Source organism: Copadichromis virginalis, linkage group LG23, assembly GCF_057382275.1.
Source record: "Copadichromis virginalis isolate Kocher_CV1m ecotype Utaka linkage group LG23, C_Virginalis_male_GT1.1, whole genome shotgun sequence".
Lineage (NCBI taxonomy): Eukaryota > Metazoa > Chordata > Actinopteri > Cichliformes > Cichlidae > Copadichromis > Copadichromis virginalis.
In genome coordinates, this window is record NC_140639.1 from 1164114 (window position 1) to 1188084 (window position 23971).

The 23971-nt window shown below is 47.4% G+C and overlaps 1 protein-coding gene across 1 annotated transcript in view; it reads right to left on the reverse strand.

Annotated features, from left to right (window-relative positions):
• Positions 1-652: 652 nt before the first annotated feature.
• Positions 653-23971, reverse strand: part of fbn3 (fibrillin 3) — a 63496-nt gene continuing 40177 nt past the window's right edge. Inside the window, exons 16-65 of the mRNA XM_085447830.1 lie at positions 23376-23651; positions 23209-23262; positions 23003-23128; positions 22481-22606; positions 22264-22383; positions 20915-21052; positions 20737-20787; positions 20506-20631; positions 20196-20423; positions 19996-20121; positions 19773-19901; positions 19528-19653; positions 19286-19411; positions 18507-18629; positions 18305-18430; positions 17926-18051; positions 17548-17670; positions 16673-16795; positions 16466-16591; positions 16263-16385; positions 16050-16172; positions 15741-15902; positions 15587-15655; positions 15379-15504; positions 13682-13807; positions 13435-13584; positions 13282-13353; positions 13066-13191; positions 12596-12721; positions 11955-12080; positions 11507-11623; positions 10999-11127; positions 10007-10126; positions 9791-9913; positions 9545-9697; positions 9389-9454; positions 9174-9299; positions 8891-9010; positions 8679-8801; positions 8358-8489; positions 8147-8272; positions 7857-8063; positions 7527-7652; positions 7331-7453; positions 6851-6967; positions 6614-6742; positions 6369-6488; positions 3725-3956; positions 3466-3619; positions 653-3375 (exon numbers count right to left, since the gene is read on the reverse strand). Of these exons, the coding sequence (XP_085303956.1) occupies positions 2998-3375; positions 3466-3619; positions 3725-3956; positions 6369-6488; positions 6614-6742; positions 6851-6967; positions 7331-7453; positions 7527-7652; positions 7857-8063; positions 8147-8272; positions 8358-8489; positions 8679-8801; positions 8891-9010; positions 9174-9299; positions 9389-9454; positions 9545-9697; positions 9791-9913; positions 10007-10126; positions 10999-11127; positions 11507-11623; positions 11955-12080; positions 12596-12721; positions 13066-13191; positions 13282-13353; positions 13435-13584; positions 13682-13807; positions 15379-15504; positions 15587-15655; positions 15741-15902; positions 16050-16172; positions 16263-16385; positions 16466-16591; positions 16673-16795; positions 17548-17670; positions 17926-18051; positions 18305-18430; positions 18507-18629; positions 19286-19411; positions 19528-19653; positions 19773-19901; positions 19996-20121; positions 20196-20423; positions 20506-20631; positions 20737-20787; positions 20915-21052; positions 22264-22383; positions 22481-22606; positions 23003-23128; positions 23209-23262; positions 23376-23651 (6749 nt within the window). The 3' untranslated portion in view covers positions 653-2997. The remainder of the gene's footprint in view (positions 3376-3465; positions 3620-3724; positions 3957-6368; positions 6489-6613; positions 6743-6850; positions 6968-7330; positions 7454-7526; positions 7653-7856; positions 8064-8146; positions 8273-8357; positions 8490-8678; positions 8802-8890; positions 9011-9173; positions 9300-9388; positions 9455-9544; positions 9698-9790; positions 9914-10006; positions 10127-10998; positions 11128-11506; positions 11624-11954; positions 12081-12595; positions 12722-13065; positions 13192-13281; positions 13354-13434; positions 13585-13681; positions 13808-15378; positions 15505-15586; positions 15656-15740; positions 15903-16049; positions 16173-16262; positions 16386-16465; positions 16592-16672; positions 16796-17547; positions 17671-17925; positions 18052-18304; positions 18431-18506; positions 18630-19285; positions 19412-19527; positions 19654-19772; positions 19902-19995; positions 20122-20195; positions 20424-20505; positions 20632-20736; positions 20788-20914; positions 21053-22263; positions 22384-22480; positions 22607-23002; positions 23129-23208; positions 23263-23375; positions 23652-23971) is intronic.

Below are 23971 nucleotides of genomic sequence, written 5' to 3' on the forward strand. Positions count from 1 at the left end.
GAGGAAAGTTGTCTTAAATGAAACGAGGCCTTAAAAGGAGACGAGATAAGCAGCTGTTTCGTGCACCGAGGCCCGCTGGACCTTTTTAAAAATGTATTATTTTGAAGTGCAGATAATAAATCTAGTGTTTTTCTTGCCCCAGCTAATGATCTCTGCATGTTCTCACTACATCATGACCCTCTTCTGTGGCCTTCCTCTTTGTCCAGTATTTGTGCTGTCCCTCTGGACATGTCCGAACCCTCTCAGCTTCTCTAACCTTGTCTCCAAACCCCACACGCTCATCTCCAGCCGGTCCACCCTGCCTCCACTCTCGCCTTCACCTCTCTCGTGCAGTGTCTGATAGCTGACCTCCAGGTATTTGAACTCCTGCTTCCATCTTCATTGTTACACACATGCTTTCATTCCTCTTCTCCCCAGAGCACACCCCCACCTCTCCAGGCTCTCCTCCGCCTGATCTCGCTACAGATCAGTCCACGGAGACTCCTCCCTGACTTCATCTGTCAGCCTGTCTGTCGCCATCATAAACACCACGGGGGTCAGAGCAGGTCACTGATGTTAGTTCAGCCACCTGTCACACCTCATGCCTCAGTTCCTCTTTTATCACTCTATCGTATGCGTTCTCCACAAAGACGCAGTACCAAGAATACACAACTTAAAAATATAACCCACAATACTTTATTGCCATTTATGTCAGTGGACAAAGGTTTACAATATAATAGGAAGGACTCTAAGTTTTACAGACTGCCCTTTGGTGTCATAAATCTTTGGTTTTCAGAGATGATGGCACAGGATGTCCCGCGATGGCTGCTTTATTGCGTGATCCTCATCTTGTAGATGCTGTGTGACTGGATGATTGTCATATCAGCTTTCAGTTAAACTCTGGGATCAACAGGTGTGACAAATGCTGCTTTCGTTAAGCACAGGATACCTCGACGATGATGACGATATTCAAGTCTGACGCTGAAGCTGAGATACAGTAAGCACAGGCAACACGGTGCCCTTTCAAAAACATAGTGGCAAGTTTAAAAAAACATCAAAATACAAAATGAGAATAAAGATACAAAGTATACAAAGGTTCCCAGGTTAGAACATGGTTACGTGTTAGAAACGTCGTCTTCGATGAAATGCCTCAAGTGTTCAAAGAGAAGGGTTAGCATTTAGCACCACAGGTCCGAGCACGGCGGCATGTCGGCCTCGATCGTTGTACACACAGTGTAAGCTTCCCTACTTGTTGTAATAAAAGAGCTCCTGATCGTCTCAAAGACTGATCTGACTGCAGCAGCCTTAACGCGTCAGTCAGTGGTGACCAAGCGCATGCTCGCTTTTGGTCAATCTGAGTATTTGGTCTGGCAGCTGTGACATTTAAAAAAAATCTACATTTCACTTAAAAATATACAATTAAATCTTCAAGAAGCAAGTTTAATAATAATAATAATATTGGTTTATCAGCACTGAGACAAAAGACGGAGACAACCGCAATAAAACCTGGTAATAACAACAGACTGCGCTTCTTCTACAGCGTTTGGTATCATGTAGCACCTTTTTCCCCTCAGGAGGAAAAAAATCATGACAAAGGATGTATGACCTGAAGCATATTCTTGTTTTTGTGAGGTTTTGCGTTCTAATGTGCAAGCCCTTACTCTGTAAAGCACTGCTGTTAGTTACAGCTTAGCATGTCGTGTACCTTTGAGGCTGCTACTGCATTCACGTGTACGTCCCTTCAGCTGTTTTCACACATGAATTCTGGGAAGCGTCGGGAGGACGGGGTTGGTACGACGTCCCACACGGCAGGAGATGGTTCTGGCTTCTGGAGATGCTCCGTTTGCTTTGGACGGTGCCGTCTGTGTAGAGCGTGCAAGAAGGCGAGAGCGACGCCCGTTTGGTGAATTCAACAGATGCTCTCGAGTTCAAGTGAAATGGACGTCTGTGTCCTCAGGGCTGCAGTGCACGTAAATACGGCTCAGTCCTCAGACTCACGGTGAAGCCAAACAAGGCAGATAAAGTCAGCTTAATGTCATTAAATGTGTGACTGCAGTAAAGAAGCTGCAAGGCTCTGACAGCCAACACTGTAGGAAGACTGTTGGTTACATGAAGGCTCACAGGTCCTGAATCGGTGAAGTCAAAATCACTGAAAGCTTAGATCAGGTCAGATCAGGTATTTATCTTCTTTAAAGTCTCCGAGCTACTCGCTGCTGCATTCCCTGCTCACGGTGGATGCTGAGGGACATTAGCACCCTCTGTTGTTTGAAAGTCAGCATCACAGCATGGTGTTGAGAAGTACTGAGGTAACCGAACGTGACAACACACACGCGCAAACACGCAGGACCAACGTCAGGCACACGAGAGGAGAGCTTGCTGTTTTCTAAAAAGACTCGTTGGATATCAAACGGAGAGCGAACGTTGCAGTCCTTTGTGTTTCTGAACAGCACAAATACAATAAATGACTTCCTAGGATACGTGAAGGGCCCAAGATCACAGAGAAGGGAGCTTGTTCTTAGACCAGAGTGGCACGCTTATCTTCAACCTTATTTTTCTCGACGCTACTAAACACAATGACGTCTGTAGATGCTGCCTGTGATTTAAATACTCGTCTAAACGCAGTTCTCAGCACTTCACTTCTAATTAAAGCTTTGTTTGTGTCTCATCTACAAAAGTGCTTCATGGACTCGTGAGCCTCCTGCCTGCTTTTGTTTGGGTGGAGGTGGCCGTGGTCCAAGCACAAAGACACCTCTCTGCGTCTCCTCCGCTGGGTCTCCGGGTGGAGAACGAGCGCTGGGGCGGGTAGGAGTGGAGGGGAAAACAAAAGCACAAAAACACAAAACAAGAACACAGAATAAATTGAACATTAACAAGGTGGTGGTAGAGCTGACTCAGTCTTTCGTAGCCCTCGATTTCCCCGTCAGTGAGGGGGTCCTGTAGGGGACTCTGTGTAGGAGTTACTGGATAAAAGGTTAAAAGGCTTTAGAGATCAGTCCAGAGCAGGATGGCACTCTGGGCTCAGTGCAGGTGGACGTGGAGCTTGATGCGCAGGGCGTCACCTATCTCCCCTTGTAGGTAGTCAATGTCATGCTGCTTTTCTAGTTGGTGCAGTTTTCGGGGCCCAAACAGCCGAAGGCTGGCAATCTCCAGCCGGTAAGATCCAGGTGGAGGCGGCTTCTTGCCGAGTCGGAGCACGCTCTTTCCGTCGCGGCGTTCCAGCAGGTGGAAATGTTCGTCGGCGTTGCCGTGGGTTATGACGTAACGGACGTGGTGCTCCAGGGGCTGCAGGGCGGGCAGAAGCTCGAGCAGAGGCTCCTTGTTGAGCAAGGAGGCCAGAGAGATGTTAACAGGGATGGAGGCCTGCGTGTCCACACTGGCCATGCTGACTGCTGCTTCCTGCAGGGGGAGCGAGGATGCAGAGGATGGCTGTCAGTTCTCATAATCTAAGAAAGTTCAACCTGAAACCAGAAGGAGCAACAAATATACCTGACTGAGCTCATTCTCATCAGCATCGCGCTTGTGTCGTCCATTCTTTCCTCCTCCGTTGATCTTACATTCGTAGCAGGCCTCGGGAGACAGGCTGTCTTCATCCTCACCCTCGACGTACTGGCCTGGGAAGCCTGAGCCGGTTATGCAGTGACTGGGTGGAGACGAGCACATCAGCAAAGTTCAGCGTGTGCACAGAGAAAATTCGTTTCACGATCAGCATCGGGAAAAATGTTTTGGTGAAATGTGAGCCCCTCACCCCTGTCCTGCTCTGTAGAAACCTCCAGGACAGCCACACAGGTAGCCTCCATCAGTGTTGGAGCAGCCATAGATGCAGGGGTTTGTGGACGTGGTGCACTCGTTCACATCTTGGCAGCCACCGGCACCCTGATCAAAGTCAAAGCCAGAGGGACACACGCACTTGTAGCTGCCCAGCGTGTTGTAGCAGGAGGCCGAGCCGCAAACCGACGCTCCCTGACACTCGTTCTCATCTGCAGTGAAAGAAGAGAGGAAGTTCTTAACTTCTTATGCACTCGCTGACCACCTGTGTTAACCAGCTGAACTGCTAGTTAACACAGATATCACCAGCTAGTTACATGGTAGTGACCTGAAGCATTTAGGCTTGTAAACATGTAGGTAAGGGTGTATGTCTGTTGGAGGCAGCGAGGCTGGTGTTTCAGAAACTGCTGGGACTTCTAGGGTTTACAGAGAGCTGTCATGAAGACTCCAAGCAGGTCCAGTGGCCGGTAGGTGTGTATTAAAACATTTCTGTTGTTTATCAATGAATGAACAGCAGAGGATGCAGAAAACACTGAAATGTTACACTAAACTTGCACAGACGCTCTAATAGGAAAAAAGGAAATGTATTTATTTGTGGCAGCAGATGATAAAATAAATAACATTTTTATTTATCCTTTCAGGACAGAATCACAAAGTGCTGCACATAAGATTACAAGTCACAAAAAGATTTAAAAAGACAAAATAAAACCGGCAAAAAATGAACCAAAAGCAGTTTTAAAAAGGTGAGTTTTGAGTTGTTTTTTAAAAACAGCTGCTGCGTCCACAGTTAATGTTGGGGGGGAGAGTCCACAGTCTGGGGGCCACAGTGACAAAAGCTCTGTCACCCTGAGTCCTCCTCTTAGTATTTTTTATAGCAAGTAAGCCCTGATCAGATGACCTCAGGGACCTGCTGGGACATCGGGCTGTAGCAGATCAGAGATGTAGGCTGGTGCCAGTCTGTGCACAGCTCTGTAGGTCAAGACCAGGATCTTGACTCTAAATTCAACAGGAAGCCAGTGTAGCTGAGATAACAACGGTGTCACATGTGAGTACTTGCAGGATTTAGGCCTAGCTGCAGCGTTTTGCACAACCTGCAGCCGATCCAGAGAACCTTTGCTTAGACGCATAAACAGCGAGTTACAATAATCCAAGCGTGACGAAATAAATGCACGTATAGCAATCTCCAGTTCAGAGCGAGATAACATCAGGCTCAGCTTAGCCGCATTTCTTAAATGATAAAAACAAGACCGAACCAGAGATTTCACATGCCCATCCAATGTGAGACTCGAGTCAGATTCCTGATAGAGGATTTAACACAGAGTGAGAGAGGACCGAGGGCTTTCACTATCTGCGATAGAAACCTATCAGGGGCGCATACGAGGACTTCGGTTTTCCCCTCGTTGAGTTGGAGGAAATTTGCAGCGTTTCCAACGTTTGATCAAATCTAAGCAATCATTCAGACGCTGAAGCTTAGATAAATCCTCGGGCATAAAAGAAACGTACAACTGAATATCATCAGCATAACGGTGATAAGAAATGTCCTCAAAAGAACCCATTATATGCTGGAGGGGGAGAAGATATATTAAAAACAATAAAGGCCCCAAAACTGACCCTTGAGGGACACCATAGGTAAGGGAGGTAGAGGATGACCTAAAATCGGAGACCGCCACAGAAAAGGATCGGTGATGGAGATCAGAGAACCACTCTAATGCAGTTCCAGATACACCAACACAATATTTCAGCCTTTCAATGAGGACGTGATGGTCAGCTGTGTCGGAAGCTGATGTGAGGTCCAACATGAGTAGAACAGAGCATTTTCCTGCATCATTATCCATCAAGATATCACTTGAGACCCTAAGAAGAGCTGTCTCCGTGGAGTGAAACCGACGCAAACCGGACTGAAACTTATCGTAAATGCCATGTTTATCAGGAGCTGCCATAAGCTGCTGAGCTACAACCTTTTCTAGAAGCTTAGCGATTAACGGTAACTTAGAGAGAGGTCTGTAGCTGCTCCAAACACAGGGGTCAAGCTGAGGTTGTTTTAAACGTGGGAGAATAGCAGCGCTTTTAAAGTAAACCGGAACTATACCAGACGCCAGTGAAGAGTTGATTAAAGTGAGCACACATGGGCCAATAGACTGGAAGACATTTTTGAATAATGATGCAGGTACAGTGTCAGATGGCCCCGCCCCTCCCTGAGCCCGGTTCAGTCGGAGGTTTCTTCCTGTTAAAAGGGAGTTTTTCCTTCCCGCTGTCGCCAAAGTGCTGGTTCAAAGGGGGTCATGTGATTGTTGGGGTGTCTGTGTTATTGTAGGGTCGACCTTACAGTATGAAGCACCTTGAGGCGACTGTTGTGATTTGGCGCTGTATAAATAAAGCTGAATTGAATATTTTGATTATGACAACGCTTATTACAAAATAAATAAAGATACTTCAAAGCACACAGAGCTCTCAAACATCCGGATATTTCTGTATTATCTAAATCATTTTTTGCTCCAGCTTGTCTTATTATTATAAATATGAATCTATAGTTTCATTAAAAACTAAAATCACTAGCTCCTCTATCTGGTCTCTGCTTACTGCCCTGAACAAGACGCTGACAGACTCTGGGTCAGGCTACTCACCCACACACTGGTTCCACTGGTAGTGCTGGACGTAGCCCTGAGGACAGCCACAGCGGTAGCCTCCCAGCATGTTCTGGCAGCCGTGCTGACAGCGGTGGTTGCTGCTACATTCATCCACATCTGAAAAACATGAAAACTTCTCACTTAGTGACACGAATCCGTGCAAGAACAATTCTGGATCCCGCTGCAGCCTGATCATCTCGGCAGAAACACTCGTTGATCTCTGGCTGTAAAGGACACCTTACCTTCACACTCAAAGCCCGTCGTGTCCAAGGAGAACCCTTTGGAGCATTCACAGTTGAAGCTACCAGGCGTGTTGATACACGAGGCCCGGGAACCACACACGCTGCTCTGAGCGGTGCACTCGTTGTTGTCTGGAAACATTGAAAAAGTGTTTCTGCACCCGTGAAGTGTAAAAACACGCGTGTCTCATATTTAACCGGTTTCAGGTTGACCTGGTTTCCTTTTTCTTTTGCACTCACCAATGCAGGCAGTCTGGTGCTGAGAGAAGCCAGCGGGGCACTTACAGGTGAAGCCCCCAACGGTGTTAACACAGAGGAACTGGCAGTTGTGCTGCTTGGTCGCGCACTCGTCCAGATCTTCAGAGAGGAAAAAATCACAGTGGTTGGAAAAGCTTTTTCCATAGTTTAAGAATCTGTTTGTTTGAAAGCAGGAAACATTTGGAGGCCCAGTGAAACATTACAACTGTGCTAAACCAGATTAAAATGTAATCATATAATCATCTGTGTTTATTGTAAATGATGCAGTGCTGTCATTGCTCACCAGGGGGGTACAGACGCCTCAAAGCCATGAAACTAATACTTATAATATGTTTGTTACGTTGAATTCTAACCTTCGACTTTAGTTCAATAAACAGAACTTAGCGACGACAGCAGCTACAAACAGGACCAACAGAAACAGCTTGTGATTCGGACACAGCTACAGAGAGATGCAGTGGGTACCTTTGCAGGTCTTCCCATCAGGCTGCAGGCTGTATCCTCTGGGGCAGGAGCACAGGTAGCTGCCTTCTGTGTTCTTACACAGGAAGTTGCAGGGCTTCGGGGACAGGGCGCACTCGTCCATATCTGACAAAGTAAGACCACAGTGAGAACACAGACATTCTTTATCATGTTCAGGGAAAGCAGAGCGCAGACGTACCGACGCAGGAGGTTGCTGTGAAGTCGGCTTTGTATCCCACGTTGCAGTGACAGCGGAAGGATCCGATGGTGTTGATGCACTGACCGTTACGGCACAGATCCGGCATCACCTGGCACTCGTTGATGTCTGGAAGAGATGAGCGGTTACAGAAGACGGACAGCCACGCCGAGAAACACAACATCAGCCTCGTGCTCTGCTGTGTCAGCGCGCTTTGTGTCCCAACATTAATTCTTCCAGTCTTACAGGTTAGAATTGTAGATAATAATAAATAAATATTATTAAAAGCAGAAAAACAGAAGTAAAATCTTTTCTCATCACTGAGCGTCTCACCTCTGCCATCAGTGGTGTAGCCAGGACCGAGTGGGCACATCTTCTTGTACTGTATGGTGCCAGGCAGTGGGCAAAGCTCGCACTGCGACCCCCAGCCCCGACCTGCGTTGCAGCAGCACTCAGACTTGGTCACGCTGTTCCTGTTGGTTGATGACTGCTGGCACATGGTCTGCAGCACCTCTGTGAAACAGAAGCCCTTTCTGTTGTCTGCAGGGAAAGAAGCAGCACTTTAGTTACCGTTCACCCCAGCGCTGCGTGCTCAGCGGGCTCTTATGCTGCAGCGGTCTCACCGATACACTCGGTCCCAGTGGAGCTCGGCTCAAAGCCGTCGTTGCACTCGCAGCGGTAGCTTCCCACTATGTTGACACAGCGGCCGTTCTTGCAGATGCCGGGCTTGGTGCGGCACTCGTTCAGGTCTGCAGGGGTACAGAGACGAGTGAAGAGCACAATGCTGCATGTGCGAGAACTCCATCTCCCCCCGTGTTGGTCACTGTCACTCACCCATACATCCCTCTCCGTCCGGTCGGCGCTGCATGCCAGGCGGGCAGATGCACATGAAGGTGCCGATGAGGTTCTTGCAGGTCATGCCTTTGGAGTCACAGTCGTCCAGTCCCTCCGAGCACTCGTCCTGGTCTGCTCAGAGGAATGAGAGAGGGGTCATCCAAGGTTAAAGCTGAAGCACTAAAAAACCTGTTACACTGTTTAGAAAACACACGAAACACGATTGTGTTCATCACACATGAACACGGAGACGCAGGAAGGTGAGCTGTCTGCAAAGTAAAAGCAGCACTTTTAATAAGGAATCTGCGGTGGCGGGCTCACCTCTGCACATGCGCTGGTCGTCTCGCAGCACGTAGCCAGCGGGACACATGCACTCGTAGGAGCCAAACGTGTTCACGCAGCGGAAGGCGCAGAGCAGGGGGTTCTGGGAGCACTCGTTGATGTCTGCAGTGAAGGAGAGAGTTGGTTGGAGCCGTTATTTTATTAACTGTCCTCTGATGAGTCAGTTTGACTCGTGCTGCTGAATGACTGACCTTCACAGGTCATCATGGGTCCTGGTTCAAAGCCCTCCTCGCACGAACACTCGAATCCTCCCACCACATTGGTGCAGGTTCCATTTCCACAGGGGTTTCCTATCGAGCACTCGTCGGTGTCTGCAGAGGCCAGAGAGCAGACAGATGAATTCAAACTGAGCAAAAATTGATGCTGCACCGTGGCAGGTTAAACCCCAGAATAAATCAAGGCCGGAAAACGACCCGGACACGGCGTTGATTTTGTGAATTAATGTGAAATAAATGCAAACTCTGCACGTCTCACCGATGCAGTTAACGCCAGTGTAATCCAGGTTGTATCCAAAGGGGCATTCGCAGCGGAAAGAGCCGTCTGTGTTGATGCAGATGCCGTTCTGGCAGATGCCCGGGTTATCCAGACACTCGTTCAAATCTACAGAGAAGGACAGAGCGTTAACCCATCGAAGCCTCTCGCCACTCTTCTTCAAATGAAAGCGCTTCGCTCGGTGTTGCAGCGCTCACCTTCGCGAGCGTCGCCCAGTCCAGGCAGGGCTCCGTGGCCGTAGGGACACAGAGTGTTAAAGGCAGCTGGAGACACATCATAAAAGACGGTTTTAATATTTGAAGCATGCTATTGCGTGTGTTCGAGCAGCTTAATAATGACTCTGTTGCACAAACCGTCGGTTTCTCGTGGGCACAGCTCGCAGGGCAGTCCCCAGCCCTCTCCGGGCATCTTGCTGCAACAGCACTTGGCCTTGGTGGTGTTGAAGGCTTTGGGGACCGAGCACTTGCCTGCCTCGAATTTGGTGAAACAGAAGCTCTCTCTGGTATCTGGCAAAGCAGAAATAAAGAGTCAGCTTTGTTTTCAAAGATCTCCTCCAAGTTTATCAACGTGCCTCGACTGTACTCGACAGCTTCTCTCACCGTAGCAGCGTCGTTTGTTGTCAGAGAGCACGAAGCCCGGCTGGCACGAGCACTGGAAGCTGCCCGGGGTGTTGGTGCAGGTCCCGAACTGGCAGAGGCTGAGATCCACACACTCATCGATATCTTGGAGGTGAGCATAAAAGAGCGTGTGCATGAGCAGACGGCCTGACTGTCTTTGACTCCCTGATGTTTACGCGCACTCTTTGCGTGTCTTACCTATGCACTGGTCATTTTGCACCTCGTAGCCAGGAGGACAGATGCATCTGAAGGATCCGTCCAGGTTCTGACAGGTTCCCGGAGAGCAGGTGCCAGGCAGACTCACACACTCATTGATATCTGTGAAAACCGGACACAGGTGTGTGTCAAACACGCTGCCAGGGACTTTCACCACAGCTTTTCCAAACATACAGTAGCAGTATTAGTATTTCAGATGTTATTTTACAACAATGACCAGAGTCAAAATGATTAGCCTGATGCTAACAGGCCTTTTAGCTGGATAACAGCTCACTCGTCTCCTGAGCGATCAGAGCCCGCTCTTCTTCGGAGAATCTCTCGGGCTCTTCCTCATTTGATGGTCCTCAGACGTGGACCTTGGTCTTCAGTTCATCCCACAGACTTTCAGTTACGTCACACCTTTGTTCAGACCACTCGTTATTCTTCACTTTGGTCATCTGGAAGTAGTTCTTCACCAGGATGCTTTGGACCCTCGTCTGGTTGTAAGACAAAACCTGACCACTGAGGCTTCCCTGCAGCACAGCACTCCCATCCCAACTCAAACATCGTCTCTGTGGTTGAGGAACGTTTGTCTCAACGGACCAAAGGACCTAATCTTTCCTCAGGTTGTCCTCAGCACACTTCAGCCCATCGTGTCGCTTCAGCAAAGTCGACTTTTCTTGGTGGTAGTTATTGTCTCGTAGTTGCTGTGGGGTCTCTAGACACGTCTCTCACTAGTTTCCTTTCCAGAGTCTTTAAAATCTTTTGCTTCCTTATCTTCCAGCCTCGTTCTGACTCTCTTTGGATGTCTTGACGATACTTTTCTTGACACTTGGAAACCCTGTGAGAACTTTTTAGATCCTGCTTTGTGAGCATCAACAAGTCTAAACTGATTTCTTACAGCATGATGCTTTCTCCAGTGACAGCTCGGCACTTTTGTCCTGATCGTACCTCGACCTGGTTTCCTACTCTTGAGGATTTGGCCGATGACTCACCAACACAGTTCTTCCCATCAGGCGTGTTCTCATAACCTTCGTGGCACAGACACTGGAAGGAGCCCAGTCCGTTGATGCACTGTCCATTCCTGCACACTTGGCCCTGGAGAGCGCTGCACTCGTCTATATCTGTGAGGTAAACGGTGCAAAGATTAGGATTCGTCTGAATTTCTTCCGATTTTGGAAAGAATAAACCTATTTTCTCCTCCTAACATGCAGACTCTGTGACAAAGCTGCCTTCAGGAAAAAGTTCAAAGATGTTTAATACAGTTTGACAAATTTCCCCATGAAACCAAAGAACAGTAAGAACACAGGGCGAACATCTAAATCTTACTTCACGTCAGTCCAAATGTCACGGCGCAGCAAAGGGCAGCTTGTTTTTATTGAATTGTCAGGGCGCAGCTTTTAATAATATGACAACTACAGCTTTGTCAAGAAGCCGTTGACCTTTCACACAAAGCCCAAACTGCCGTTGACCTTTGTGGAGGAGAACAGCAGTGATTCGTACCCATGCAGTCGTTGTTGTGAGTGAGCTCAAAGCCGGGGAAGCAGAGACAGTTGTAGGATCCCACGGTGTTTTTACAGGTACCGTTACCGCACGGCTGCCGTTCACACTCGTCGATGTCTGAAACAGACAGAACAACATCAACGTAAAGTGCATTTATATTACGGTGAACCACTCTGTTGATGAACTTAGACCCAGTAGCTTGTTGACGCTGCACGTTAAGCCCAAATGTACACAATTGTATGTTTATTGTAACTCCTGTCCTGATTTAATCTTCCCTCTGACACTGGGCCTCTGTACAACACTGATAAAAAACACTAAAAGTAGCAACTGAAAGTCTAAATGAAATGTTTTTGCACAATAGTTGTTGTTTCCTCCTCTTTAGTTCTTCTCTATTTCCACACTCTGTGTGGTTGGAGCAGATAAAGTGTGCGCTCTGTGGTTTGCTCACCCATGCACATGGTTTGGTCAGCAGTGGCCTTAAAGCCGTTGTGGCAGATGCAGCGGTAACTGCCCTGCGTGTCGATACACTCGCCGTGGCTGCACACGTTGGGGATCTCCTGGCACTCGTTACGGTCTGTGGAGACGGGACAACGGAAAATCAGCTAAACGTAGCACACCGATAAAAAGCTTAGTTATGATCATCATGGACAGATTCCCAAAGTCTAAACTGACATCTTCAACCTCCTAAGACCCGAACTCTTCCACAGCAGCATTTTAAATGTCTCTTTGATATTTGGGCCGATTGGCGCCCGATGAATGTAAAAACAAAGAATTACCAGATTTATTTTTTTTACCTTATTTTTGTTTTTAAGAAAAATCTGAGCCACACATGAGGATATTCATTTACAATTTTGATAACAGTAGCAGCATAATGTCCTCGTAAGTGGATTTCAGGCCATTGTAGAGCAAAATTGAGTATTTTGGTCTAAATAACCCAAAATGTGATGTCCACATATGTGGACGCAGGTCCTAGGAGGTTAAATACATTTCTTTACATATAGAGAAGCTGAATGAACCTAAACCCATTTCGTGTCTCCCTGGACTCCTTACACGATGGCTCTGTGAGCCTGTCACACAGTGTGGACTCACCCAAACAGGCCCCGCTGGGAGACAGCTTGAAGCCTTGCGAGCACTCGCAGCGGTAGCTGCCGGGAATGTTGATGCAGTTGGCGTTGCGCTGGCACAGGTTGTCCCCGCTGTTACACTCATCGATATCTACGCCAGAGGAAGGAGGAGAGAAACAGTGGGCATCAATCACAGGCTCTGTAACTGTCTGGTCAGAGCACGGCGTCAGCTCGCGGACAGCAGGAAACACAACAGCGCCATTTTGGCTCTGATACAGTACAGACAGCTGCTGACTGGCTGACTGATGGCTCTGGCAGGTACTTCCGCTTAGAGCCACTGTGCTTTTTTACAAGGAGACACCTCTTGTTGGTAGAAGTGACTGTAAAAGCAACTATCAGAGTATTAATTCGAGTGTGCACAGAGTCTTCCCCTGTCGCACTGAGGATGGTGTGAGGACATTTCAGACCAAATGTCACTGAAAGCCTGAGTGCTACCTTCACAGATCAGTAGTATGTTGTTGTAGCTGAAGCCCATCGGACATTCACATCGGAAGCTCCCAATCTGGTTGATGCACACTCCATGGGCGCAGATGCCAGGAATCTCCCTGCACTCGTCAATATCTGCAGAAAATCACCACCGTGGTCTATTTACGAGGCACAGCAGTGAACATGCACGATAGCAGGTGGGGCTCTTGATGTCGTAATACTTACCAATTGGTTTGCCAGTATGGATGTCAATAATGAAGCCAGGAGCCTGGTTACCACACAGCAGCTGGTATTCAGCTGGAGAAAAAGAAATCCAGTGAGAATCAGCGATGGGAAACGGGCTGTAGCTCGTGTTTCGAGGACTTTGTTGGAACTCACTGGTGGCAGGAGTTGGACAGGCTTCACACGGCTTGTTCCAAGCTTTCCCCACGTTGTAGGCACAGCAGCACATCTTCTTGGTCATGTTGAAGGACAGCTCGTTCTCACACGTGTCGTTGAAGTTGCGGTAGCACACGCTCTTTCTCATGTCTGCCATACGAGAAGGAAAGTAGTCATCAGGAAAGGTTTGACACTGTTGGACATGTCATTAAATAAGCAACAGCGAGGACGAATCTGCTCCACCCACCCATGCAGTTGTTTCCTCCATTGACCTGCATGTACTCAGGCGGACACACACAAGTGTAGTTGCCCAGAGTGTTGTAGCAGGTGCCGGGCCCGCAGATCCCAGTGTGAGTCGTGCACTCATCGATATCTGCAAATAAAGCATGAGCAGCGTGTCAAAGACCTGCTGCTGGGCGATCGTTATCAGCTCTGGACATCTGAGTCACGCTTACTTCAGACTGGATGTGACATTTGATTATCGTTACAATTTTACTTTGTTACTTTTTCTCCATAATTTAATCCACAATTAATATCAGCTACTGGCAACAGCATTAGCTAATAAAATGTTCTATTTCATGGACTTATCTACAAAATGTGTCTGATTTTCTCACCACTACTTGTAACATTAATAACAAATTATGTATTAATTACATATTTCATGTAATGGGGGTAAAAGTGAAAACAATGTAACCAGAGGTGGGCAGAGTAGCCAAACAGTGACAGCAGCACTACCTCAACATAGTTTTACTCAAGTAAAAGTACAAAGTAGCCTCCAAGACATTACTCTAGTAAGAGTAAAAAAGTATTTAGTAAAAAAGGCTACTTGAGTACTGAGTAACTGATCATCTGATTTAATGTTTAGTGCAAATGTTGGTATTTTAAAGACTGAAAAGAATAAATCTAAGCAGCAGAAAGACGTTTCCAAATCATTATTAAACTAATATTTAGAGAAGGTAATATAGATGTAATTATATAAATACATGTTCGAACAGAGTGATGGTGTAACTCCAACAGGCGGAGCAGACGGAGTAACACTAACAAACTGCAGGTTTGTGTTTCCTGCATTTTTGGTTCAAACGTGTTTATTATTCACTCGAGTAAGAGTCGCGATACTTCATCATAATATTACTCGAGTAAAATTAAAAAGTGTAATGTAGTAAAACTACTCCTAAAGTAATTTTTCCTAAAAGTTACTCAGTAAATGTAACTGAGTAAATGTAATTAGTTACTACCGGCCTCTGTAATTAACATATATTGTACAGGCACAGTGGTGAGACTCATTTTAAGGACGTGAAAAGAAACAGAAACAACACTGACGAGTGGCTGTGTACAGGATTACTGAGTAATTACTGTGTAACTCAACTTACTGTAAGTGTTTGTGCTTGAATGTTGTGTGTGTGTGTGTGTGTGTGTGTGTGTGTGTGTGTGTGTGTGTGTGTGTGTGTGTGCATTTAGGCAGCAAATGAATACAAAATAAACACATTAAAAACATCTTGACTTTACTGTTTATCTGATGAACAAGAAAGGAAGTGACTCAATAAATAAAAACGATGCAGTCGTACAACTGAAAGAACTCTAATAAGAGGAGGACGGTTGTCAGACATCCTCAGCAGGCGACGAAGAAGAAGGACAGGAGGGACGGGACACGCTCCATCATCACATGACCCGGGCTCAGGGGACGACTGCATGTTTACCTCATATGTTTATATCACGTGTGATTAATACTAATATTTAAAAATAACTGCTAAGGTTTCTCCTCACACCTGTTCACTTATTTCAATTCTTCAACTGCAGTTTCTCATTGGTTTGTTTTCAGAGTAGCTGAGTTTATCTGTGCATGTTTCCTTGGTTACAGCAGACGTACACCCTGGTGTAGCTCTGACAGGAAGTGTCTATAACGAGGGGCAGGATTTTCAGTGTAACTGTGATTTCAGCTCTCACCTTCACAGATGCGAGTCTCTTCATTGAGGTAGTACCCTGGTGGACACTCACACTGGAAACTGCCAAATGTGTTGACACAGTTTCCACCCTGGCAGAGGCCTGGAAGCTCCTGGCACTCGTCAATATCTGGAAAAGAATTCGCTTTGTTACATCCATCAGTGACACCAACGTGTTGTCTTTAAACACAGGACAGAAAACAACGTTTTACCCTCCAGGATGACCGTGATGGGGTTGGGTCTGAACCCTTCTCCTCCCGGACACAGAGTCTTATAGTCGGCTGCAGACGAGACAGAGACACACATGCAGGTTTGCATTTGGAAATAAACACTGTAAATAAATGAAGCGAGTGGGTCTGTGCATACTGGAGTTGAGCAGGGGGCACAGTTCACAGGGGTTTCCCCAGGCGACCCCCTCTGAGCAACAGCAGGAAGCTCGGGTCACACCCACTCCGATCTCTGCGCTGCAGGAGATTCCTCCATCGCCGCGGGCGAGGACATCCAGGAAGCAGTTCCCAACACGGGTGTCTGAAAAAGACACCGAACGGCAGCGAGTCCAAGAATGAAACGAGCAACATTTTGGGCGGCGCACAGATATGTTAAACACATTAAACTTCATTATGCTGTGTGACCCATCCCGGCACAGAACAAACTGCATTTCTCAGTGTGACTCACCCACGCAGCCCACTCCTGTGGGGTTTAGCTCAAAGTCAGGTGGACAGTTGCACAGGTAGCTTCCTGGTGTGTTCACGCAGAGTCCATTGATGCAGTTAACAGGGTCCGCACACTCGTTGATGTCTGCGTTGACATGCAATCAGAAAACTTGTTCATATAAATGGAAAAAGCAGATGAAAGAAACCATTAATGAGCTGAGACAGAAGCACAAACCAGTGCAGTTTCCTCCACTGCGGTCCAGTTCGTAGCCATCGTCACACACGCAGCGGAACATCCCTGGAAGGTTCTGGCACGTTCCAAACACGCAGATGTTCTGGAAGTTACACTCATCGATGTCTGTGGGGAGGACACAAGTTTGGGTTTTTGTCTTTTGGACACCACCTGTTTGGAAGGAAAACGAGTAAAGTGAGCAGCACCTTGGCAGGCCTTGCTATCTTCTGTAGGAGTGAAGCCCATCTCACACTCGCAGCGATAGCCTCCCGGGGCGTTCAGACACTGGCCGTTCTCACACAGGTTCACATTGTCTGCACACTCGTCCATGTCTGCGAGAGATATGTTAAAAACTTACTGTGCGCTGGACACGCAGTCGCTGGCTTTAATCGGGACAGCTCCGACAGTCTTACCGGAGCATGAAAAGCCATCTCCGTTGAAGCCCTCTTTGCAGGTGCACCTGTAGGATCCCGGCGTGTTGACGCAGTCTGCGTTGGGATTGCAGTTGTGGTCCTCTGCAGCACATTCGTCTTCATCTGCAGGAGACAGAAGTGGAAAGCTTCACGTCAGCATATTCTGGATTTAACGAGGTAATTGTATTCCTTCTAGGGGTGGGGAAAAAATCGATACTGTGTAGCATCGTGATATTTTGTTTGCTAATAATGTATCGATGCAGGGACAGCACAAATCGATATTTTGTTACAGAAAAAGTTTTTGCTCTGACTTCAGAGCATGTTGATCCTTTTTCTGAGCAACAATCCTGACACTGTCCAAATGTGTTTAACTGTTTTTATGGCAGCAATAAACACGACAGTTTACTTATTTTAATTTAAGACATGTTTTATTTTAATTACGTTTAAAACTTTTTTATTTAATGTAAAATTATATTTTGTTTTGATTTACTTTCAAATTCTTCAGTTGCTGAAGGGGCTGCATAGTTTTCATATTGCATAGTTCAGAATAGCTGTAATTGTACCAGATGGTTTCAGTTAAGTTGGACTAGACTGTAATACAAACCGTTCAGTTTGTCAACAATAAAACTGAAATGAGAGAAAGACTGAGTGCGAGACTTTGATATTAGATAAAATGAATATTGATGAAGTTTACCTTTATGGACAGAATCTGAATATCGCAAAATATTTTAAAAAATTGCAATAATATCGTATCGTGCGTTAAGTATTGTGATAATATCGTATCGTGGGATGTTTGGTGATTCCCACCTCTAATTCCTTCTATGCTCTTTCGAACCTGATGCCTCCACATAAACTACACAGTAATACCCACTCACCCACGCATTTGATGCCATCTCCCACCCAGCCGTCTCGGCAGCGGCATTTGAAGCTTCCGGGAAGGTTGACGCAGGCGGCGTGCATGTCACAGTTATGGGATCCGATTTCACACTCGTCAACATCTGGAAATATTCAGAGTTCAGTTAAGCAAAGAACAGGCAGTTTGTTTTCTAGCCCGGTACGAAGAAGAAGCAGGCAGCACTAATAATGTTGGTTTACTCGGGTGAAATTCTCCTTTATTTAAGGAAAGGACAACTCTGACCAGGTCTTCACTTTGAATGAATAATTTCTGAACTCTGGACTCTTGTATGCATGAACGAGCTGACTCAGAGAGTCCCGACAGAAGCTCAGGCCGCTCAGCTCGGCCTCTGATGTACCTGTGCAGCCCGTCGATCCCTTTTTGACAAAGTATCCCATCTGACAGTGGCAGATGAAGGAGCCTTTGGTGTTCTCACAGTCACCATGGAGACAGATGTTTGGGTTCAGATCGCACTCGTTCACATCTGAGATGGAGAGATGAAGATTATACATGAATGTTCTCACCGTGGAGATTAGAGTGACACAAAATGAGAGTGACAGTGGAAGTCCCACAGATGCTGGGCAGCCACAGAAAGCTCATCTATATTTATAAACACGTCAGAGACTGAATGAATAAATGAAGGCGGCAGACGAAAAAGACACAAAATCACAAAAGAGGGAAACGGATTTACAGATCAAGACGCCAGCGTTGGCTTCACACTCAAATTATAGGCCTACCGATACAGGTCCTCATATCCATGGAGGCCATGAACCCATCGAAACACAAGCAGCGATAGTCTCCAGGGATGTTGCTGCACTGGCCTCCGTCGCAGATGTCTGGAGTCTCCTCACACTCATCGATATCTGACAGCACAGGCAGACCGTTCAGTCTCCACACGCAGCGACGCAGTAACATTTCTCCTTCATGCTGTCTCTTTACCTGCACAGGTCCTGAGGTCAGGCATAAGTGCATATCCCTCGCTGCAGCTGCACTCGTAGCTGCCCTCTGAGTTGGTGCAGTGGGTCTCGCAGCCTCCGTTCATGATGGTGCACTCATCGATATCTGCAATGAGAGGTCGCAGCTATGAATGAAAACACGCATCGTCTGTGTTATTCGGGCGTTTGGGTTTCTAAGTGATTAAAGTTCATGTTCTGTCATAGTTTTATTTTATGTTTCCAGTTCTGTTATCTTCTGATGTGGGGCTTTGGTTCCTCCAGTTCTAGTTCTCTTCGTTCCCTTTAGCATTCCCATTCTCTTCCTGCAGTCTCATCTTTGTTCAGTCGTGTCTCTCTTCCTGTTTTATTTTGGTAAGTGTGTCGTGAGCTGAGTGTCGCTTCCTGTCTTGTTTGGTTTGTTGTCTGCAGCTGTGTTCCCACCTGTTGCCTCGTTACTCTCTGTATAAACGGTGTCAGTCTCCCTTTGCGCCCCCACTCATGTTTCTGTCCTGCGTGATAATCATTAAAGCTTGTCTCGGTTATTTCTCTGCACAGCCTTAAACAGTCTGGTTCTTTTGTGAACTTTTCTACTCTAGCTGAAGACTCGCAGCACTTCATACAACTTCTTCTTCTCTGGTGTACAGACTGGAGGATCAGCCGGGGAACGACCTCCAACCTCCTGATCAGTAGATGACCTGCTCCGCCTTCTGAGCTCCCATCATCTTTGCTGTTGCTGCTGCCTCGCTTTCACACGCCCTCTAGTATGACTTTAGCTCTACTCACCGACGCAGCCCTGTCGGTCCGGTGTGGCCTGGTAACCGGTGTCACAGGAGCACTGGTAAGTTCCCATCATGTTGACGCACTGGCCATTCTTGCACAAGTTGTCGCTCAGCTGGCACTCATTCACATCTGAACCAACAACAAGGTGCAGAGACTTTAAAATGATACGAAACTGTTTTTGGTTAATTATTAAAGACGTCTTAGGAGGATGAATGAATGCACTGGCAGCGTGACGCATGCCGCACCTTCGCAGGCCGATCCATCTGTGCTGAGTGCGTGTCCAGGGGGACATTCACACTCGTAGCTCCCTTCTGTGTTCAGGCAGGTTCCTCCTTGACAAAGCAGTGGGTTTCTCTCACACTCATCGACGTCTGTGAGGCAAAAGACAGCAGGACACAGAGGAAGTCAAAGGGAAAAGCTAAATATCGGCTGGACTGATGTCACTTTCAGTGTAGCGTCTCAAAACTCTCTGAGCGTGGTTCATCCGTACCCATGCAGTTCTTCATCATCATGAAGCCACTCTCATAGCCCTCAAAGCATTCGCACTCAAAGCTGCCGGGCGTGTTGACGCATGTACCGTGACCGCACAGGTCGGGAGAGATTCGGCACTCGTCGATATCTGAAACACAAACACAGAACGAGTGCTCGCTGCGTGCTCGTTACAGGAGACGGTGACGTTGCGCTTAGCTGCGGCCTGCGCCCGTCGTTCACACCTGTGCAGTTCCTCTCGTCGGAGGTGAGAGCGAATCCGTTGTTGCACCGACACCGGAAGCTGCCGATGGTATTTCTGCAGGTGCCGTAGGTGCACAGACCACGGAAAACCTTACACTCGTTCACATCTGAAAACAAACACAGAGAACGTGAAGCAAAAGAACGTATGGAAGCTGTGCATATTCAGGAAGCGGAGAGTGACCTTTGTAGAAGGGTCTGCCCGTCAGGATGTCTCCTCTGTTGGCAAAGCCATGTCCTCGGGGACAGATGGCTCTGTACTCAGGTGAGCCCTGTGTGGGACACTCCTCACAGTCGACACCCCAGGCAGCACCCACTGAGCAGCAGCACATGTCCAGACGGTATCTCCCAGGCACCGGCTCGCCACACTCATCCTCGTGCCACTTCAGGTAGCACTGCTCACTGCGCATGTCTAGAAAAATTGAAAATGAAAGTCATCTGTCCCAGAACTCTGGAAGAAAGGATGGTGTCTGATTTCACGGCAGTCCTCTTACCCACGCAGGTGCGCCCAGAGCTGTCCAAGGTGAGACCTTCGGCGCACTCGCAGCGGAACGAGCCCTGGGTGTTCACACAGCGGCCATTTTTGCATACTCCGGGGAACACCTCGCACTCGTTAATGTCTGCATTTGGAGAATCAAAACAATATTTTGAAGCAATCCTCAGGCACACGTTACAGGAAGTAATGATTCCAGGTCAGTTCTCAGTTAGACATCAGATGTTCTCACCTTCACAGACGAGGCCCTTCATGCGAGCAAATCCCCGGGAACAAGCGGTGTCTGAGAACCACGAGAAATCAAGATGTGATGTAAAGTATTTCTATGAAGCAATAGTTTGGTTTATATTTGATTTAATAAACTGCCACACGTATGTAGCTGTAATTAACACATCTACGAGTCTACGGACCGATCTCGCAGGGTTCACACGGGCTGCCCCATGCAGCTCCCAGCGTGGAGCAGCACTCAGACTTTAGCGTGGCTCCGTTGATGTTGACTTCACAGCGGTTGTCCTGAATCGTAAGCCAGCAGGTACTCTTCATGCTATCTGTAGAGCCAAAGAACAACAGCGTGAGGAAAGTATCGCTGTCGCAGTGACAGCTTTGCTCTAAAAGCACACGGAGATTTAGGAGACAGATTCATATTCTAGTTTCAGTTGGGCTTTTAGTATTTTGTAGCACATCTGACTTGGTTACTCCCAGTTCCTGTTCCCTTTGGTGTCCAGCCTGCTCCCAGTCTGTCGTGTCCTGACTGTCCCATGTTGGTAATAGTTTTAATAATGTGAGCACCATGAGTGGGAGACGCCCTACAATGAGTTGAAAGATGAACTTGTTCTTTATTCCTGTATCACTTTGTGTGTCACCACGCCCTCCCCTCCCTGCACTCTCTGCTTTTGTGTCCCAGTATTTTTATTGGCCCCGTATGAAAAAAGTCTGCTCGTGTCTCGGTTGTTTCCTGTTTTATTTTGATAGTCTCCTGCTTCGTGTGCTTTATGTTTTGTTTCGCTTTCCTTGTCTCAAAATGAGGGAACAGGTCACAGCTGCGTTCCCTCATTTTCCTCCGTGTGTTCATGTCTGCGTCTCCCTCTCTGTGAGTCTGTCGTCGTGTTTGCCTCTAAAGTTCTTTCGTTTGGATTTCCAGTTACGTTCATGTGTTGTGTTGTTTTGTTGTGAGGCGTCTGCAGCAAAGCTGCTCGGAGTTTTACTCTGAGTCTGTCGAGCCGTTTGGGCCTTTTCCTTCCTGCCTCACAGCTGAATAATAAAACCTTTTCCTCCTCCATCCTCCACAGGACGGGCTCTCAGCATAGCCAGTTGGACTCAGCCAGAGGAACCAGAGACGAGCACAGCCGGCTCATGTGCTGTGCATGAGCGTTCATTCAATGACTCATTCACCCTTCCAGCTGTAGTGATGGCATGTAGCTTCTTCAGAGAGATTCCCAAAATAAAACCTCTTAAAAATCGTCGTTTTAAATCTGTGGCAGATTTCTCTGAGGTAAAGAATCAAGGCCAGGCATGCAAGTGTTTATCTGAAAAGTCTTTTTGTGTGTTGCTGTGTCTGTGAGACCATCTGAGGATGATAATCCTCCTGGGTCGCTCCTGAAAACCTCAGCGTTTGTTTACAAAAGTGGAGAGCAGACGTGGACTAAAATCACTCGAAGGAAAAGAAATTATTGGTGTAATTGTCTCACACAAGCTGTGTCTTGGACCCCGCAGCGCTTCCTTAATTTGCACTGACCATTGAGGAGGAGCAGGATCTTACCCACGCAGATGGTGTTGGTGGAGTCCAGCTTGCTGCCGTGGGTGCACTCGCAGTGGAAAGACCCAGCCACGTTACGACATGCGCCATTGATGCACGGGCTGGACTCACACTCATTGATGTCTGGAACACAGGCGAGCACACAGCTGAGGTCAGAGCTGGTTCATCATCATTGTTTGACACACACACATTGTTATCGTGTGTGTGTGTGTGCGCTCACCTTCACAGGTCTCTGACTCCGGCTTGAAAACAAACCCTTTAGGACAGAAGCATGTGTAGGAGCCAGGAGTGTTTCTGCACTGGCCGTTGTCACAGAGCAGACGGTTCACCAGACACTCGTTGATGTCTGCCAGAAAGAGGAAACAGAGTGCTGTTTGGTCACTGCGTCCAAACAGGAGTAATGCAAAGAAACAAACATGCAAACCATCAGAACCTGTAATGTTTACCCTCTGACATGTACCAGCTGAGCTAACGTTAGCTGCTCTAGCTCTGTAGGCCTGTCAGTATCGTACAGAACTGAACAACAGCTTATATGAGTCCAACACATTCATGTTTGTGCAGTGATTTAAGCTGTTCACTTATTTCTTTTTTGACATTTTCATGTATCTAACAGCTGAAACTGCAAAAGTAGAAACGTTGTGGTCAAAAATGAGTTTCTATACGCTGCTACTCCACGTGGCTCGCACCGAAAGCACAGCTAACTTTGAAAAGCACAGTTACGAACCACTTCAGACCGACTCACCGACACAGTTCTTGCCACTGGTGTCAGACTCGTAGCCAGCGTTGCAGATGCAACGGTAGCTTCCCCTGAGGTTCTCGCAAATGCCGTTCTGGCAGATGTCCGGGTCCAAGGCGCACTCGTTGATATCTGGGAAACATCATATTTTATTCAGATGATGCTGAAGATTTTTTAACGACACTGTGGTTACTTTCAAACTTCCTGCTCACCCCTGCCATCAGCTGTGATGCCAATGCCACTGCTGCACACGGCCTGGAACTCAGCTGGGCAGAAAGGATGTGATGAAAATTAGATTTGTGCGAGCTGAATGTTCGGCTTCGTTATCATTTTCAGACCATAACTGCTAATCAAGTGTAAGATGAACCAAAGAGGGTACCTGAGTTTCTGGCAGGGCAAGGTTGGCAAGGCTCCCCAAAGCCATGTTCCGGATTGGCACAGCAGCACTCCGACTTGGTCACTGCACCTGGGAACGGGCGCGAGCACGTGCCCATCTTGATAGCGCCGTAGCAGGTGGTCCGCATGTGTGTGTCCACACACACTCGACCATCCACATCGACAGCCAGGCCCGGTGGGCACTCGCAGCGGAAGGAGCCCTCGGAGTTGATGCAGCGGCCGTTCATGCAAATGCCAGGTGTCTGACACTCATCGATATCTGACAGAGAGACGGTGCCAATGCATCACATCGGGTCACGCTCGGTTTGTCATACAAGACTATAACAACCAGAATTACAACCGGTTTCCTCCAGAATGATTTATTGTTTGCATTACTCTCTCACAGCTGCTTCAAATGTTCTTTTCGTGCATGCAGAGTTATTTTGTTCTATTTCGTTTTATTCAAAGTAGCCTGCTGTATGCAGCGATGAAAAAAGGATAGTGTTGGTTTAGTTTGATGTTTGCAGAGTCTGCAGGTACATGAAGACAGAACAAGGTCACTCAGAGTTTAGATGATCTGGTTTAGCCGTGTGTGTTTTG